Source organism: Rissa tridactyla, chromosome 15 (assembly GCF_028500815.1).
Source record: "Rissa tridactyla isolate bRisTri1 chromosome 15, bRisTri1.patW.cur.20221130, whole genome shotgun sequence".
Classification (NCBI taxonomy): Eukaryota; Metazoa; Chordata; class Aves; order Charadriiformes; family Laridae; genus Rissa; species Rissa tridactyla.
In genome coordinates this window covers 15,763,620-15,783,838 of record NC_071480.1, presented here as the reverse complement: position 1 = coordinate 15,783,838, position 20,219 = coordinate 15,763,620, and the positions used below count along the sequence as shown (strand labels likewise).

The 20,219-nt window shown below is 40.0% G+C and overlaps 1 protein-coding gene across 5 annotated transcripts; it reads right to left on the bottom strand.

The window, feature by feature from the left end:
- Positions 1-995: 995 nt before the first annotated feature.
- On the bottom strand, positions 996-12,353 carry UTP6 (UTP6 small subunit processome component). 5 transcript variants are annotated; one of them, XM_054221902.1, is made up of 19 exons: positions 12,210-12,353; positions 12,029-12,113; positions 11,437-11,478; positions 11,257-11,349; positions 10,574-10,621; positions 9,695-9,758; positions 9,020-9,138; positions 8,357-8,434; positions 7,844-7,925; positions 6,558-6,639; positions 6,175-6,356; positions 5,232-5,311; positions 4,459-4,536; positions 4,108-4,287; positions 3,308-3,388; positions 2,393-2,502; positions 2,245-2,311; positions 1,874-1,946; positions 996-1,296 (listed from the first exon to the last, which is right to left on the bottom strand). In XM_054221902.1, the coding sequence occupies exons 1-19, from the start codon at positions 12,299-12,301 to the stop codon at positions 1,139-1,141; spliced, it is 1,794 nt and encodes a 597-aa protein (XP_054077877.1). In that variant the 5' UTR covers positions 12,302-12,353; the 3' UTR covers positions 996-1,138. The 5 variants fall into 5 exon arrangements, with proteins under 5 accessions (XP_054077877.1, XP_054077879.1, XP_054077878.1 ...); XM_054221904.1 differs by lacking the exon at positions 10,574-10,621 and having other exon boundaries at positions 1,082-1,296; XM_054221903.1 differs by lacking the exon at positions 11,437-11,478 and having other exon boundaries at positions 1,082-1,296.
- Positions 12,354-20,219: the final 7,866 nt, after the last annotated feature.

The window sequence follows — 20,219 nt, the reverse complement described above, 5'->3', positions numbered from 1 at the left end:
GCAAGACAAGGGATTCCAGGGAGTGAGTAACACAATGAAGGGCAGACAGGATATGAGGAACAGTTACTGGGGTGAAGGGCGATGCCAGACACAAGACAGCAGAGAACTAGTGGGGAGACAGAAGATGGCCTGGCTAAAAGCAGGACATAGTTCAGATGCCACAGAAGGAGCAAGTTTAGCAGGCTGTTGCTCCAAACCTTGTTTTCAGCTAGTCAAAAGTTACTGGAATTCATTGCTTGAGAGGAGCTGCAGTTTTTCTCCTTGTGTCAAAAATCTTAATGACAATACAGAGAAATATTTCTTTAAATCATCATTCACTCACTGGAAAATTAGATAAAGGAACTATTGCTGCATGGTCTTGTACTTCCCCTATGCATGCTTGATTGGGCCGAGGAGAGCGTTTATGCTGATTTAATGGGTTTGACATGGAAAAACGTGGCTCTGCAAACAGCCAAGAAAAGCACTGTCTCAAATAAACATTACCCATTTTTCAGGCATTGTGGACAGGAAGTTTAGGCGTAGATCAGAACTTTCTGCTGTCACATCAGGGGCATTTGTAACAGATCTCAGCTCCCCTCTACTTTTCATAGTCACTCTCAGAATTACAGCTTAGGACGCAAATGCTAATGCAACGTGGTTGCAGAGATTGGTTTTGAAAAGAGGATTACAGATGACTTCAAAGCTAGGAAACAACAAATACCATAATTTTACAAATTGTTTCTCCAGTGTTCCACTTTTCATTACTCAGCTTAGTAAGATACGAAGATCGCTCACAGGTAGAGTTTCCATGGGTTTTTTTTTTGCATTTATGAGCTATAATATTAGCTTTCCAGAGTGTGAAAGCTGATGCATTATGACTATTCCATCTGAATGTTTAGGCAGGAGGATGAGTTTGCTCTCACCAGTCTCAATGAAGAACGCACTCAGAGACGCCTTTGCTTTCTCCTCTAACTGTGCACTTGCCCCTGGCAGAAGCAACAGCAGAAACAACTGCAATGGGGCAGATGGCTTTTTTTTTTCTTTACACCAATACATGAATGTATTGAAGGTACACTTTAATATGATCTGGGCACATATTTACCTTTGTACAAAGTACAAAAAAATCCACACTGTCATGTTGCAACTATTTATAGCTTTTTCATAAGTGTCCAGTTTGCAATAAAGTGTATTTGGAAACAAAATCTTCCACCAGATCTCCCTGCAACATCTTCATGGCTCGCCAGTGAATGCTCCCGCAGTTTTCTGGTTTGCCTTGGGGATGACTTAGCTCCTCTTTTATATAATCCAGCCAGAGATCTTTAAAAGAAAAATAGAAGTTCTGATTAGATTTTGATTGGATATTACTTAACAAACATACCAAACCTAACCTAGAAACTCTCTTTTTGCAAGCGTCCTTGATGTTAACGCAATGAGACTTACTTTGTGAAACTACAAACCCCTGCCCCTTGAGGACCAAAAGCCTGGGTTCCATTCCCAGCTAGAACAGGAATGTCTTAAAAACTAATGCAGCAGTAATCGAGCTGCTTACTTCCTTAAAAGGAATACTGCAGATATCTTGAATACATAAAAAAAATAACACATAGAGCTCCACAGTGTTCACAAATCCAAATTAAAAGTGATGTGCATCTCTTATACCAGCCAGTGTCAAAACCTTATTTGCTAGTAGTTCTGCTGAAGCCGTCCCACTGTGACCAGCCACCCTGAACTGAAAGTGAAGGGTCGCTGCAGTGTCATGCACTTAATGGCACAGAAGAAATAAGCTCCACTCTGCATGACAGCAATCATGATGGCAGAACAAACAGCTACCTTTGAAATGGATGAAAATACGAGAGGCAGCACTGAATGAATAAATAAATAAATAAAATCTCCTTACCAGAATCTGTTGAACCAAACTCCCTCAAGGCACGTTCATAGTATTCTCTCAGATGAAGCATTTTGCAGGATTCCTAACAAAGGAAGGTATTAAAAGGCTATTTATTTTGTACAGAAGTGAATCTGCAGCTTGATTAGGTTCTCACAAAGAAAAAGAGCCATGGTAATTACACGCGCACACGCACACTGCCGAAGATTAGTTACCATGGAACTTGGTTTTGTATTACATGCTATGAATCAACTGTAGAAGACAAATATGAACCGATCATAAACTAATGACGCTACTCATAAGCCCTCTGTTTCCTTTTTAAATCTGAAGTTAGAAGTGTATTTTACGAATACAAGGCACTAATTGGATATTCAACAACTTACTTGTTCCTTTTCTATTTGGATCATCTTCCTGAAGAAGTCAAGTGAAAATGGACGATTTTCACACAGGCTGAAGTAAAAACGTAAGTAACTTTAGACTTAAAGCCTTTTAACACATGCCCTAGAACAATCGCATTTGAAGGTTTGTCACCTGGTAAAGACTCTTCTAACTTTCTTATAACCACTATTTCTGTAGGTCCAGTCAAGATACTTTTCTTTCATAGTCACAGATTCAGCATGAGTCGTGGCGTGTAAGGATCTCTGCAAGTTTAAAAAGGAAAACAAAGCAAAAACCAAACCCACCACATAAGCTACAAATAAAAGGCAACAAGGGAGAGCAAACCAAACAGTACCTTCTCCCTTACTAGGCATCTGACACAAAGCAGATCTCCTAAGTGAGACAAAGTTCTGAACAAAAGCATCCCACATGATGTCTGAAATTTTCAAAGTTCAAATTTTTCAAATTAAAATATTACTTGTAACCTAAAACACATGTCTCGTCCAATATTCCATACAGCTGGCAATTGTCATTTCCCTAACATCCTTCATGCAGAGGGTTTCACAATGCTCTACAAATAACTGAATTCAAGCTTCCACCTGAAATACGTGTTTTATGTTGTAAATGGGAAGGGGGAACAACCAACATACCAGGCAAAAAGGAAATGTTTTGCCCTAAGCTATTTAGGGAATTTACAGTCAGATTAAAGTCACAGTTTTGTTCTTGAGTTTTCTGTAACAAGGTTGAATGTTTTCACAGATTGTAAAATTCTCCTCTGCATGTTCAGATTGACATCTGAAAACAGAGCAACTTCTAGACCACAAAGTAAAAGAGGTGGCTATGTGCTTACAAATATGTAAACGTCTTAGAAGCGTGGGGATGGCATTTATGCTTATAAGCCTATGTCCAACTGATTTTTGGTAACATTGTTTTACTTGAAATGCTTTGATATCAACACATGCATGAAGGACCTAGAGTATAAAGCATTTGTGACATGTTCCATCCGCACACGCTCTTCCTGTTTGTTTACACACTGTCATAAAAAGTAGATTTCTATTAGCTAAGTACCTGGTAGACAGCTTCTGTGTCTTCCTTGCTCTTCATGCCTTCACTCCATTCCACCCAGAGGGTCCATATTGGCAAAGTGCCCTACAAGGTAAGCAGATAAATCACATGATTGGAATACAGTGACTCTGACTTACAGAAACAGACAGCGACACATCCACCAGGTTCTGTATTTATAGCTGCTGTAAAAAGTGTCCTTTAGACATAGCTCTTAGACAACTTTGGACTGCACACTGGAATTACTTGTTTCCTTCCTCGCTTAGAGGATAAATGCTACTTAGCTGCACAGCTGCAAGACATGTTGCCAGGGATGAGACACAAGTTCTGCATCACCAAACACTGCAGTACAAAGGTAACTTCTGAGAACAACAAGGAGGAAAGAAACAATCACCTCCTTGTTTCCTCTCCTCACTCCTTGTGTCCAGGGTTTGAAATGGAACAGCAAGACAGCACACAGCTAATTCAAGCCTTGAAATACCATACATGCAAACAATTCATCAGTCAGTGAAGAAAAGGAAATGCATTTTCGAGTAGGACACAAAGAATACCATATGACTGCTAGAAGTGTATGTAAAATGTCACCTGTGAGCATTCAGACTTTAAAACGGTGAATATTAAGTGAATTTGCAATTCCCTAACGCTCCTGAATGCAATGTGCGTATGAAATGTCAAGTTCTTACTTTTGACCTTAAAAATGGTTAGGGACTTTGAATGCCTTGTAAAGGAAAAAAACCCACTCAAATAAATAGCAGAGGTTTCCTGTCTAAGATTAATGCATACAAGTCCATAAAACTAGCACAGACCTTAGATTTCACGTGCTTAATGGCTTCTTCAAAACACTGGGTCACATCATCACTCTTTAGTTGAATCAGCACCTGCAGCCTCATCTGCCACATTTCCACTGACAGGCTGAAGCGCTTCGTTGCAGCTTCTGCCACCTCTGTAGCCTTCTCAAAGAGGGTGGACTCCAGTAATAGTTGAAGCTAAAACCAAGCAGATACAGCTAATCACCACAAGAGATTTGTAATACCTGGTTAAAAAGCAAGGCCTTGAACCCATTATTGCCCGCCTTTCAAGGTACTCAAAATGGCAAAGATAGGCACGTAAGCAATGCAGGACAGTCTCACAATCTATTTTTCTATGTCAGCTCTTACCCACTGCTTATAGAGAGCTTCTGGCAGCAAACTGGACTCATGGGCTTTGTTGAACACACTCAGTGTCCTCTCCAGCCTCTAAAACCAACAAAGAAGAAAAAGAAAACAAGGATTATTCCTGCATATAACAGATCCCAGCATTACAAGAAGCCCAGTGGATTAGTGTATCAACATGTCACTGAAATTCAGTAAGAGTTACGTATCTAACGGTTTAGGTACCTGCATAAATTCCAAGATAAAGGGGAAATTTGAGCACCTGAATTACTCTTTTCTTTAAGGAGGAAAAGAAAAACATCGCAATGTTCTTTTACTGTATTAAAAGGGAATTAACCTGCACAGGATGATTAGTTAATTCACCAAGTCATAGCCAAGCACAGATGCATAATTAAGTTCCCATGTGTCAGCACCAAAGTTTGCTCAGACTTATTTGCAAGAGTTGTTTTAATTTGTCCTTTTCTTTGAACAAGAACAGGTTTGCAGGACTGTCAGCGAACATTAACGAGTTTGCACTCTTAACTTGCATCCAGAGGTGACTGTACTTTACTGATAAGGCTGGTTTATGCCCAAGTAATTCATGTTCAGGCAGGCCATACATCAACCTAACAGTAAAAGTGATCCCCTCAATGGAGGCTAAATGATTTTTAATCATAGCCGCAGATAAGTATTTCTGATAAAATGTCAAAAGATATTTGCTTCTTGTCTGATGGGTTACAGAAATCAGTAAAAACAGAGATGATTTGTTACTTGTTACTTATTTGTTAATAAGCTTTTACCTTTTGTTTTAATTCTTCACTGTTGGTTTTCCTGTTGTATCTCTCTAAGCAAAAAGTGATGTAGTATTTCCACATGTCCTCTGTGGAATCAAAGGCATAATATCACACTTTATAGAACCACAAAACTGCACAAATATTTGTCTTTAAGGAATATAGAGAATCCAAGCAATAAATGTTAATGCCAACTTTGTTTTAACAGGTTGTATTATAAAAGAGGCCCCACATTTATAACATTAACATTTAAAAATGGCTTCCTGGTGTAAGCTGCAGCCAGTAACTCTTTCTAAAGAGCATTCCACTCTTAGTTCAGCTGAGGCTTCAGCACACGCTGTCACAATTAATGTTCACTGCACCCTTTGCCTGTAGTTTTCAATGGGCCTGCAAAAGTAAAGACACTCACGGGCAGGTGACAAAATCCTTCTTTGTCTGTCTGACTTCAAAGGCTATAGAAACAGCAAGTTTGAGTCCGCTCCACAGATGGCCCCTTGATAGCCTCCCTTAAGAGTTAAGGACAATGCCAGATGCTGAAGGTGGATATCCACTCCACTGGCAACTCAAAAACATTGCTTACTCACAGCTAACCACCAATATACTTCAGTTCTACAGGTTTCCTTTATTTAGGAAGTTTTCTCTATTTACAACTCCCAAGCCTCTATTCATCTGTGGGCTTCTATTCTCCTCATTGGTTAAGTCACATTAATAAAAGCAAACAAGCAACAAAAAGCACTTTCAGTCAAGCAGCTCCTTTGAGAGTATAAATTCATTGGAAAATAACCCCAATAACACATAAAATAGATCTCAAAACAGCAGCATCTAAAAACTACTTGCCTTCTCTTAGGTATGGCAGCGCCTGACAACACCTACTTCAAAACTTTCACAGTCTACAGAATGCTAAAGTACTAGAAAAAGAAAATGATGTTTAAATGCAGGCAGAACTTTTCACCTGTTGGGACTGCTTTCACAGCCTCTTCAAAGACTGCAGAGCACCGCTCCTCTCTCTGGGTCATTTCAGATACTTTCGTCTGTTTTGTGGTGTGTTCTGTGGACTGCAGGGACCCCAGCTCCAGCTCATGACGGGCCATGTAGTCCCATGTAAGAGGATCATCAGCAAATGTGGTCTGTAAACTAAACACACCATGTCTGTAATACCACTCAACCACCACTCCTCTTTTGCAAGTCTGTTTAGAAGGGTTGTTATATTAGCATAGCAATGTAGTTAATTTCTAAGTAACAAAATGCCAGAGCAAAAACATTTCCAGAATTGCCAGAAAAAAAACCCAACCAAACAAAAAACCAACAAAACCACAACACAAAGCCACACCTCACCTTTCAAGAATTTCTTTTTGCAAATCTTGGGTAAAATCAAAGAGCTTTGCAATAGAAAGCACAGCCAGATGGAATTCAACACCTACATTTCAAGGGGAGGAAAAAAACCTATCAAGCAGAATATTACATACATTGCACACTTTGCATATCTGTATCTTTGCAAGCTTTTGTCCAGACCCAGGTAACATTTAAGCGCATCGACAGATACCCTCTTCTTTTCTATAAATCTTAAGTGTTCCACCCATATGATAAGCCACGTTAGGATGCTGATTCCCTGGCTATATTCTTCACAACTTCAGTTACAAAAAAAGGCCGGAGAAGCAGGACATTCCAGAATCCAAAGTGATAAACTGGCCCTGTCCTGACATGCTTACACATCCTTCCAGCTTGGTTCCCCTTGCAAATTTAATAAGCACCTCCTCTGCTCTTTCACTTGACTCTGACATGGAAACACAGAAGGCTCCACACTTGGGACAGACCTCTCCAAAGCTGCACACAGTATACGTCAATGAATTACAGCCTTCGATGTTATAACTCTTAACATCTGCAAGAATACCAAGTGACATGACTTGACATAATTAGTGCATTGCAAATCCCTGTCAGCCATTACTCCCCTCCTTATTTTTAGGTGCTTACAAATCATTTGTATGCCTATTTATTCCAGTATTTCTCCAGGAATTTAAATTAAGCCATCTCTTTTTGTCATTTTCTCTAACGCTTTTTCCCCCTCTACTTTTCAACGCTATTATTATATTTGGTCCATTGTCTTCCAAAATATCCCCATCTATTACCGTTTCTCAAAGAGATCTGCTGCTACTTTGCAGTTATTTTACCCAATTCTCTCCATAAAATCGGTGAATTTTACCAAGCCTGGTGAACTTAAAATCATCTAACCTGTTTTATTATTAGTCTGAATTCTTACTTATTTGTCACTAGTGCTATCTCATTAGTTGCAATCTAATGTTCAGTAAACAACAAAGCAAAAAAGGTATGTAATTCTGAACTGTTCTCCCTTTGTTTTTTTTAAGCAAACAAACAAGTTTTGAGACTGTAAGCCTAGCACCTGTGCCACTGCAGTCCAAAAGCTGTTGTACCAGAAGAGAGCTGTCAGCCTGCAGAACAGCTATGAAATCAGAACTATCAGCACTATTAAATTATAATTCGTCATTATCTAAGTTCTACTGAAGTGTGTGCACGAGAGCTAAGTCTATCTTTGTTACCTACTGCATTAGCTAAATAAAGGTGAGAATTTTCTTATTGAGTAAATTCAAGAAATGTTAAATCACCTTTAATTTTCTGAGCAGCATCCCTGTAGACTATGCGAGCCATTTCCCCATTGAGAATCTCTTCAGAATAACTGAATTCCCCCTGGAATATCAAGCATAGCATCATTGTAAAAACAGCTTTCCTTTCTCAGCTACCATTTTTGCAAACATGGAAAAAAACATCACAAGATATTAATGGGGTTTTTTTATCTCTTATCCAATTTGCGTACATCAGCTAGAAAGAAATAAGAAATGGTAAGTTTAACTACTCCTTTCCATAAATTACTATTAACTTTCAAACTTAGGGATATAACAAAAGACTTTACAAATGTAAAGAAAAATTTATGTTTTAAGTATTTGAGCTGAGCATCAGCCAACACTTCAAAAGCTTAACGCAGGCACAGGACATGAACAAAAACTTTTTTCTCTAAGCTTTTCTCAAACAAACCACTAATACAGATCCCTTGAAACTATGCATTCAAATGTGTGATACGCAAGCAAACAACATCTCTTAAGTAATTTTAGCTGATGTACCAAGTCCATCTTTGCTCGTTCAAATTCCTTCTTTTCCTTCCTCTGTTTTTCAGCATTCATCAGCTCCATTCTGAAATACTGCAAGAGAGAATTGAGGATGTGGGGATAAATCATAAAACATCGAAGTCCACAAACGTAGTAACACAAGCTCTATCTGAGGAGCTACAAATCAGGACTTTGCCAATATCCCATATACGTCTACATGAGAGACTTGGTTTTTAGAGGTTTGTGCATATAGCTATCTGCCCTACATATTTACTCCAGAAGTTTTCACATGTAGAAATTACCACTTTTTAGTAATTCTTTAAACCTTAACTTGCCCTCAAAGAAAACCATGCTCCCTAGCAAAGGTTAGGGATGACAGATCTCATGCAAAGAACTACGTCCTGGCAGAGCTTACAGTACTTTAGAAGGGAATTATGACACATTTATGTACAAACAGTATAAAACTCTCACATACATAAATACAGTATTTGCTAAACAACTGAAAAATGCTGTGAGTATAAAATATCTTTTTCTTTTTTAAAATCTTTTTGACAACATTTCCCCACTGATTGAGAAACAAGTTTTTTCCAGTTTTCTCCGAATGATATGAGAAATATGCTGGCCTGATTTGCTCTGATTGATCAATTAACTGGTCGTAGAAGAAAACCAGGAACTCACTTCTTGATAAAGTTTTGGGCACTCTGGATGGAAGCGCAAAGCACGAAGGAACAAGTGCCTCGCATTTTCTGACGAAAGTCGTGTCTCCATTTCCCATTTTGCTGCCATAATCCACAGTGCTGCAATAGATGATATAAATGAATTTATTTTAAGGCAAAGCAAGTGGCTGTTGATGACAACCCACTTTGAAGCTACTCTCCAGGATGCACAAGTTGTTTTTGTTCCATGTACCCATTCCAACACAATCCATGAGCTCAGTAATGGAATAAGACTGATTATTTCCCATGTAAAACCGAGTTAAAGGACAGATCTAAGCAGCTAAGCAGATCCAGGAAGTTTCATCTGGTATAGCTACAGATCCAATAACCTACAATGGTGTCTTCAAAAGACAAAAAGCAGCCATGAGTATTCAACATCTACCTCTGAAACATCTACCTAGTCCCCAGTCTACCTGGAAAATGGTCATTCAGACCATGGGGACTCCTGCTTCACACCACCTTTTGATTGCTCAGCACAATCCCTGACAGAGCCCTTCTCTCCGAAGTAGCCACAAGGCAAAGAAAAGAGTAAGAACTTTTACCCCAATAGCTTGAACTGAGATCTATAAGAACTTAAACCAACGCTATACAATCTATACTGAGTCATTTATGCAGCATTCGCCATTGTTTTATTTACCTGGTTTATTGGGATGAATGGCCAACATGGAAGAAAACACCCTACTAAGCTGATGTTTTGCATTCTGTAAAAGAAAAAAAGTTTTGTTTTACCCATTCCAGTACCAAATTGAACCACCAGCACCAAAGTTTCATTATGAAGGGTTACAAGTTGCAATGCAATTGTACTGGAAAAGACACTTCTCTGCTATTTTATCTTCAGTAGAAAGTTTCTCATATTTGTTCAATATTGTCCAACTTTCAAATGTTACCAGCCTAGATTAGCATAGTTAACTCAAACCTTTCTGCAGTATGCAGCTAACGCAAATCTGGCCTAAGTCACAAACCCATAGTCTCACTGACCATTCTGAGGTAAAAACTGCATTTTCCTTTTGCCACTTGCACTACTAAGACAAGATCACCTTCTTCAGTACAGCAGCGACGACAACAACTGAATGTTAATAATAATGTGAAGCCTTGCACAGGTAAGTTTCCAAAGTACAGAGTTGCCAGAATTACACTTTTCGGCATAGTCACTATAAGAAATGTTTGGAACAAAATCTCAGTTCACAGACAGGTGATCCATTCATTCCAGAGAAGGTATAACCAATATTATGATTCTCACAAACCAAATGGTACTTCATATAATCAATGCAATCAGTCTCACCTTTGCCATGTGCAAGCACCAAATTTTATACTAATTCATTCTAAGGCAAATTCTGCACTTACCCACATCAGTGAAAATCTCAGGAAGTTCCACCAATGCTATAAAAATTATTTCAGTAATACAGCATGTGGCAGGGAAGTTTGTGCCCCTGTCTTGTAATTCAAGTACCAGGTGCCTGATTAAACACCAATCCAGTATCTCAACTCAGGAAAGATTAACATTTTGAAAACTCACCCACTGCTTGCAAAATGCAACATGTGAAAGCCAAAGCTGGACATCTTCCTATTGGAAATGCAAGGGAGAATCAACCTTACAACAAGGCAAGCACAAAAATCACTTGCACATTGACAAGCAAACAGTGCACCCTCAGTACAATAACTTCGCATGCTGAGAGAAGGGCTTTTGAATCTCAGATTCCACCCCCCCTTAAATTCTTGTGAGACACACGAAAAAAAACAACGCTCCCATCTCAAGACACACCCTTCACAGACTCTCCAATCAAATCTGTGTTACACTGAACTCAGAGAGCTCACTCTAACAGTTCCTCAGGCACCTCATTTAGGTTTTACCATTAAATTTATCAAGACGCTCTTTTCCTAAAGCATCTGAAAGTTCTTTTCATTCGGTTTCTAGTCCTTGCAAGCCTAAAGACCAAACTCACATGGCAATACTTGTTTCAAGACTGTTGAGGACTAATGACTCAGAAAGGACAGAATATTGTTTGTATACAAAAAACATCTATCTGACATGAACGATCTATTTCTGGGCTACTGCTAAATGCAAGAACAAACATTCACTTAGTTTTTCTATTACATTCTTCCACATTATTGCCAATATTTCGTAGCAGTGATATCTAGATAAATTTTACATAGCAAGAGGGCAATTTTCAACTTATCAGTACAAATAAACAAACTTACTTTCCATTTTCCTATAGCACGGTTGAAGAGGCTATGGATTCTATGCAGGATAGAGATCTCAATTTCATCCTTCTTAAACGAATATCCAGTGCGCTAGGAGAAAAACAAAAACTATTAACTTTACTGTAACAAAAAATTTGGCATAAAGTATTCTGCACTCTAAATAATTGACAAACTTACTGCTCTTCTTTTCTTGATCAGTTCCAGCAAATTAATTTCATACTGAAATGTGGAAAAAAAAATTTAAAAGCAAATGAGGAGACATATAACAGTAAAGAAAAAAAAATACTGATCAAGTGGGTTTTTTTAGCTAATCAGGTGGATAATAAAAATTACATCCAGAAAAACATAAGCAGCAATTTTTTGTCCAGATGACTACATTTCTAAGGCTGACTGAAAGCAAGCTTGAGTAGTATTGCACATGTTTCAGACTTGAACTGTCAGCACTCTACATATTCCTAGAATTGCAATGCACAAGCCAAACTCCTAACACCACAGAAAACTAACTACACTTAACTAAACGAAAAACTACAGCAAAAAGTCACCACAAGAAAGAAGAGTCTCTCATCCCAAACTCGGGCACCAATTCCCGGCCGTGCTTTGTGTCCTGGTGTGCCGATAAACCACTCAGGAGTGGACACCACGGGGCACGTGAGGAGAGGCCTTAAGAAGATGCCGGTTTCCTACATGGGTCACTACAGAACCCCGTCACTTCTCACCGAACTGTTGCTACAACGTGAGGCAGCACGCTCTGCTAATCAGTACGGCCTACCTGAATATAATTAATAAAATCCTCCTTCCGAAGCGCTCTCCGCTGTATTTTGTACTCCAAAGCCGAAGCTCTCCTCAGGACGGCCCTACGGGAAGGCGAAATCAGCGAGCGGAGCCACCCCGGTCGCGCCGCCCGCCCCTGGCCAGGCACCCGGTCCCCCAGCCGCCGCCGCCCGCCTCACTTGATCTCCTTCCGCGTGAACAGCCCGACCCGCTCCAGCTGCTCCAGCTCCGGGACGCGGTCCTCCAGCCGCTGCTCGATGCGCTCCGCCATGGCGGCGGCGGCGCCGAGCTCTCACGCGTGCGCCCGGCCCGGCCCTGTCCACCACCCCTTCCGGCCGCGCCGCAACGCTCCGCCCGCCGCCTTCCGGAGCGGGGCCGCGCCGCTCTGCCGCCCCCTGGCAGCCCCGCCGGCGAAAGGCAAAATGCCGGCCAGGGGAGGCCGGCGGCGAAGCCACCAAGTGCGAGCTCCAACGGGAAACCGGCTCCAAACGTAACGGGTTTTGGGAGTCCTGTGGTAAGGGCGCTTGGAGGAGAGATGGGCTCTAACAGCTCAGGAGCCGCCGGACCGCCGGGTGCTCTCCCAGGGTGTCTTCCCCAGCCAGAGCCATGAACGAGGCGAGGGGACGTCAGCCCAGAACATCACAAGGACATCGTCTTCTGGTGGGATTCCTCATGGGATAAACGGCTCAGCCCCTCTCACACGGCACCTTTCTTCTGAGAAAATTAACAATAAAAACAGGTGATGGTAAATTTCTGTTTCTTACACGAGGGAAGTGTAAAAAAAATGGCGGTGTAGGAGAATTTTTTTGAGAGTGGCTTTAAATACGTGTTACCCACAGCAGTATCTTCTAGTTATACTTTGAGCTGCCACTGCCATCACCGAGCTGGAAGAGCTGGAACCACACCTTCCGACCTGTGGTGATCATTACTCCCTCCTAGAGGACGAAGCAGGAGCCGTTTCTCTGGAAAAGCAGAGGATTTAGAGGCAGGAGACTAAGGGGAAGAGGGCTTCTGGCACAGCATTCTTCACATACAATAGTGCAAAAAAGGTGTGGGTGATCTTCCACTTTTATGATAGTAGAATGGCTTAAAAAGTGTTGCCGAGTAGAGTGAGAACCTGAGAAGTTAACTTCTGCTAAAAGCGCACATAAGACAAAACGCTTTACAAGAACTATCAAGAACAGTGGTCATTTTTTTCACCTGCTATGACTTGGATTCGTGCTGTTTTTTTTCCAATATCGGGCACCAATTAAAGAAAAAAAACTAATTCTCAGTGGGAGAGGTTTAGCAACTTTTCACTCTGACAGGAAATGGTGACACCATTTTCCAAGACATGATCAAATGGGAAAGCTGCCAGGAAACGAAGAGGCACCATCCAGTCACAAAACCAAGAACTCCAGAGTGCTGAGTTCCGAGCTCAGTGGCTGTGGCAGCTCTGCATCTCAGCCGTCTAGCACAAAGGGACACTTCCCTACCTCGTGAGGAGAAGAGCAGCTCCTGCTGCAGGGTGTCCACCCCGCATGCTCCCATGTCCTACGCCTACCTGCCACTAGCTGTGGTGGTGCACATCACAGTGCTATCAATTCACCTTTACATACTCACAATATAGACAATACAACTGGCAAAATCCAGCAGCTGCCTCAGCGCAGTTGAGCCATCCCTGCTGTGGAAGGAGGAACTTCCCACAGCACAGACGGCTGGTGGGGGATCAGCCACCCCACATGCGAGGAAAGCCTTCAATCTCTCGGGAACTAGAGTTCCGCGAGTTCACCTCCCATGGAGTTCAGCTTTCAATAACGCAGCAAAACAGGTAATCCTTCTCACAGCGGTGGTGTAAGAATATTATTCATGATCATCAGTAACACATTAATTATATTGGGTTTGACTTCTTTTGAGATGCACCCGTTCAAACTGATTCTCATATAAGTCCACAGACTTTACTAAAATAGTACTCAAGGAGGACTACACTGGGCATGAAAAGTAACGTTAGCATACTGAATCACTAAACAAGAATATGACTGGAATGACTAGATTTGATTATTTAACTTCATTTATTTTGATATTTCTGCATCCGATTGCATGATTTTATACTATAAAAGCATTCTGTATGGAGAGCTTATCTGTCATGGTGCACTTGGATCACACCATGTAAATAAGAATACCACACGCAGTGCAGGAGTTCAAAGCTTAACAGGTAGATGTCAGTCATTACCTGGAAACCTCTGGGAAATTTTATCTTCTTGCTCTCTTCATTCTTTATTTGAGGTAAAACAGAAACAATTTTCTGATTTGTAATTTTACTTTTTAGCTGGGCCTCTTCTAACTGACTAAAGCCTGAAATTAACAGCATATTCTTTAGAAACCGTTCACTCTCAGAGTGATAAGACCTGATTACACCAAGGAACTGTATGCACAGGGGCTCTTGCTTAGACTTATTGCTATAACAACCAAGGTCAGCTAACTTCGCTGCTTGCCCTGTTAGAGGGTCGGAAGCGTGGAAGCACAGAGGGGTCCCACCTGCAGGGAGGAGCAGACGGGACAGGGGACCCCAAACTGACCAACAGGGTATTCCATCCCATCTGCACCACGCTCCGTATAAAAGCTGAGGGATCAAAGGGGCAAGGGGGCTCCGGCTCGCTCTTTCTTCAATGGCCGACGTCTGAGGAGGACCCTGTCTGTTCGTCTGCCTTTGATCCCGATCCGAGCATTCCTGACTCTAGTTCCGGAATTCAGCTCCTGTCCGTCGCTGACTCCAGTCTGGGACTTTCCCTGTGTCTGCTGGTGATGCGATCGTCATCCTGGGAGCTGGATACGGTTGTGTATATATTGTATACTTTTTTCTTTAATTTTTATTATTCTATTATTATTTACTATTTTCTTATTTATTATTATTTTCATTAAAGTAGTTTAGTTCTTTTTCTAAACTTGTAAATCTCCTTATCTCTTCCTCTCCTCTCTGAGGAGAGTGGGGGGGAGGGCCATCTGTTGTTCTGATGAGCCAATCCGGCCAAAACCACGACAGAGAGACACAAACATAAACAACAGGGTCTTCTCCTGAAACTTTATGGTTGATCATTCTGTCAGTCTGAAAATATTGTTTTGTGATCAACCTACAGTGTTCTGCCACCTGCAGCTGGTTAGGAACTCTGAAACTCAAACCCCACCACCAAACATCCATGACTGCTTTACCGTAGATGATAGAGAAGTGTGTGCATCCTAAGGGGCAACAGCGACCTCCACCTTGAATTGTGCCTCCAGAATTCAGTCATAGGCATGTATCTACCAACAGGTCTTGTACACATGTGAGAGTTATTCACATACTGTCCACATACTGATAACAATGTGAGTCCAACAATGCCTCTCAGGGCATTAAATCCCTTGTTAGCACTTGTCAAAGCACCACAATATCATGTGATAGAAGCACACAGGCACAGCACAAACCACTCCGCAGGACCCATCACTGTGGGACTCAAAGGAAGAAAGAATGGTTTGCACCAAAACAATAGACTCCCCAAGTTTCTAGTTTAGGGGCCTGGTATTCCCCACTCAAAACACATGCACAGACTGAGTAACAATAAGATTTAAAATACTGAACTTGTTGATGACCTTGCAGGATTATTTACAAACAAAATAGATCACAAACCCATTGAAAGCATTTTCTGTTCCCTCAGATATCCCTCCTTTCCTGTAAATGGAAAAAGTAAAAAAAATAAAAATGCCTTTCCTTTTCTTCTCCCAGCAAAACAATCCTTAGAACAATTAACATAACGGACTGTCAGAAGTGTTCAAACCAAAGTGACAAATGCAGTGAGTGGCAGGCAAGCCCAGCCCGACCCACCAGAACACTGCATGCTGGATTTGTCATGCAAATCAAAATGGAACCTGACATGCTCTTTGTTCATTTTCCTTTCAAAAAGTCTACTTTAAATGCCTCCCATGTGCCTTGTTTTGGAAGCTGACATTCCAAATGCATCAGTGCAAATTAAGGGAGGGATCCATTACCAATAAAGATGTTGCGATACAGAGAATTTCAACAAATCTTATTGGGAAGACTGGAGGGACAACTGCTGCAGCTTGCACTTGTAGGGTCACTCAATTTGCTGCTGCTGCTGCTTCTTTTATGAAGTCTCTTTAGAAAAACTCCATCAGTTGGTCCTTGCAGGAAAAGTTCCGGCAAGCTGTCACAGCTTAGTATTTTTAAATTATAGTCTGCAAGCAATGAATATATTGTGAATTAGGAATAATAGCAGTGGTTGTGCTTTAAGTCTTGTCTATATTAAAATGCATGATTGTTAATGTTCATAAGGCAAATATTTAATTTATAAATTGATTTAGATATATCTTATTCATTTCTGCTATTTTACTACCTGAGTGCATAAACAATTACAGCTTTTTAGAAGGTGCCACCATATGTACGGTATTTCACAGTTAACTTATATTATATTAAGATGCCTCTTCAACAATGAGCGTGATGTTCTGACCTCATGAAAATAATTGGGAAACTTCCACTCGCTTCAGCTGAGCCAGTGGTTCGTCCTTAGGGACACATTTTTAAGAAAGCCCTCAAAGCATTTACTGAGAATGTGAGGCTTTAGTTTAAAAATGTATGAACGCATCTTTTAATAAAGCAGCTTGGAATTTACTCTCAAAAATAAACTAACTCAAATTTTGGACTATATTAACTTACCTAGTTTTGTAATTAAAACAATTTACACGATGATTTGGTTTCTCCTCTGCCAAAACCAGCCGTCTATCTGCATAAACAGTGGTTTCATCACTGTAGTTCCACGCTGAGCCTCCAAAAGTTTATATTTGAGACTATGCAATCAGTCAGTTGGACTGCACCATGCCTACTTTCATGTACATGTACCTGTATTAACAGAAATGTTATTTTTCACATTCCAATAGACCAATGCTTGTCTTTGTCAATGCATTGCTTCACTCTTGGAGCTTGTTGGCTCTTACCCTGCAGCATGAGATCTGAACGCTTCCTAGAATTTCATTCACTCGCATATCTCTTCTTCAACTATTATTGGTTAAAAAAATAAGCATTTTAATTCAATGCCTTAACAGAACTATTATCCAACAACTTACTCTTACATATAGTCTCTTAAAAAAGGCAAGAACTTTACTTCTCTGCATTAGCTCTGAACTTGAATGTTTATGAATGAGATTTGTCCTCCTATGCATTTTGAGGCATTCTGTTTCTTCTCAGTTGCCCCAAGATCTGAACATCTACACGAAGAATTTTCAGTGAAGGGGAATGATGCCTTTGGAACTGTTTCCTTGCCAGTTCACATCTGGTACTCAGTACAAGATCCATCTGTTTATTCAGGGTCTCCAGGGGCTTGTACAGTAGTGGCTATAAGTACGCCTTTTAATTCGATTTTGTCGTTTGGCTGGTTAATGAGTAGTTGACACTGTCGAAATGCAGCAGGGCAGTTATAACTAGTCAGTCATCATATTCTAGCTGCCAATTCATAATCCATTGAAATGCCAGTCACATTTCAACAGTTTAAAACTGTTATCAGTCATCTCCTACATACTCCCAAATTGTCAACACCATGAAATGTATTGCTTAATTACCTTTAATTTGATATTAGTTCTTGCATGTACGTTTGTACTTAGGATTGTTGCCAGAGCTCTGTAAAGCAGAGTCGTGCTAATCTTAATTTACCTCACTAACCTGTCTAGGTCTGAAGAGTAGGTGAAATTGTGTCATGGCCTTGCATGACCCAGCTTTATCAGAAGTAGTAAGTCAGATAAAAATAGAACTTCTCAGAGCAAAGCCTCGTATCTTTTAAACGCAAAGATATCAGTACCAGCGTCAACTGAACTGGCATGCTGAAGAGCATAAATTATGCCACGTACAGACTTATTTCTCTTTCCAAAAAGTGGGATTAGGATTGGTTGCAATTTGCTTCCTGCTGTTTCTCACCTCCTGTGGAGATGTGTTTAGCATGGCAAAAGTACTGTGACCACAGTCATGGCAACAATGAGTAAAACTACTTCTGGAGTATGGATAATTCAGATTATAATGTGCAGAATAATATATCGCAAGCAGCATTCCAAAACCAAGATAAACTCTTGTAAAAGCCTTCTGAAGCAACCTCTAGCATATATAACCACAGATAACATGTTAACTTTCATATGAAACACTTAGATAAGCTCTCCCGTGTGTGAATTTTGTATACCTGTGCTAACTGGAAAACATTGGGAAAACAGTTTCTGCCCTGATCTTATCATTTCAGTAATTGCTGATGATAAAATTCAAAATTCTCATCTTATTAACCTGTACTTGGTTTAGACAAAAAGGAAAGAATTTATCCCTGTTAAAACTTATCCCTTACTTAAAGCTGAAATTAATTTGTAACTAATTGAGGTTTCATTTTACTATCTATTGACATATTCTTTGATCCTCCTATATTCTTCTTTTCGATTGACTGAAGCTTTCATTCTTGCACTGGCAACAGACCTTTTGGTGAGAAACTTCTATTTACATCTGTAACTGACTTAATTCTCACATCTTCCCAGCAGTTTCTCTTTGATCTCTGCATTTCTGAGTTTAATCATTAAGTTTACATCACAAGTTTTTCAGTTGCCGTATCTTTCACAGTTTCCGGCACTCAATTAAGAGAACACAATTCCTGAAAGTTCACTTAGAACTATTTTTTGATAGTTTTGCAGTAAGTACTATACATGCTGTATCTCTGAAATTATAATACGAACAAGCATGATTCCTATTCCATTTCCATGTATTAAGCATTTAATCGTTGAGATTTAGCATGGCTTTTTTCTGTGTATTTTGTTTGGAATCATACATTAAACATATTGTAGTGTGGACGGGCGTTTTTATTTATCATATAGATTTTCTGTAAAATCAGATTTTCTGTAAAAAAGGCAAACAACTCTGGATTAAAATATTAAAAGCATACCATATTCTTTTCTGAAGCTCAAGTTTAAGAATGGGGCTCATGAAAAAGATCGACAGCTCCTCTGAGGACAAAAGGGACAAGAACTTTTATACAGCTCACCTCAAGCACTTTCAATTTTTCAAACAATTACAAATTTGATGAAGACATTAAAAATGAAGGGCACAGACCAACGAGTAAGCCAGATAAGGTCTGTTCTGAGTGCTGTGTAAGCTCAACTGAGCAACGACAGTACTTCTGCACAGAGACTCCACAAGTCCTTTTCTTACCTATGGAGGCTTCAGCGATACATGGAATTTATTCAGTTTTTAACAAAGGTAACACTAAGTTGTTTTTTTTCAGCAGGCACTTTCTTTTGATTTTGATCCAATCTTACATGAATAAAGATCTTGGTCTTTAAAACTAAGTGGATGTTATCCTGAACTTACTGGTTTTACATTATACATTATTTTTCTTTATTTCATTGTATGAGACGTAATTTTCTGTAATGAATGCTTTTACTGTTAGTACATTTCTGGGCTTACAATTAAATCATCTTAAGAGATCTCCTACCTTTCTAGAGCAAATTAATATATTGGGCCTAGGCTTTTCATAATGCCTTTGAAACAATTATGGTATTTTTAGTCCACTATCTAAATACTAGAGACAAACACTATTGCTAAAAAGCCACCAAGCAAAAATAAATCATTAACTGAAAATCAGGAAATAAATTTCACTGTAGGAGAGTCATGAAAAATATATTAAAACATCCAAGAGTCTAAGAAACAACTCCTGAGCGCACACTTCTACTAAGCAGTAATGACTAATAATTATCACTTTTTGTTCACCATGTGAATGCAGAAGATAGGTGCAAAACATACTGTGCATTCACTTTTCACTCTTTACAATAACTCAAGACATGTAAGCAACTTGCTTGCTGAAAGCTGTGCATTATGGGTGCATTAAGATTCCCTGAGGGCCAAGTTCCTTGAGTACTGTGCTCCTGGAATACATTTGAACAGCTCTGTACAAAAGCAGTCCCCGGCCAAACACATGAATGAGAATCGCAAGTGGCTGCTCTGTCAATCTTCCACACATACTGCATTCATAGCTATAGATCAGAATACTTGGATTGCTACGTCAGATCTTAGCTCTTCCCTTTGCCGTGCTTCAGTACAGTTGTTCCCTTACAGTAAATTTTATTTTCTCTTTTCTTAGTTCCCTGGTTATAAAAACAGGGCAGCGCTAGACATTAACATGCAGAAAAGCAAACAGAAA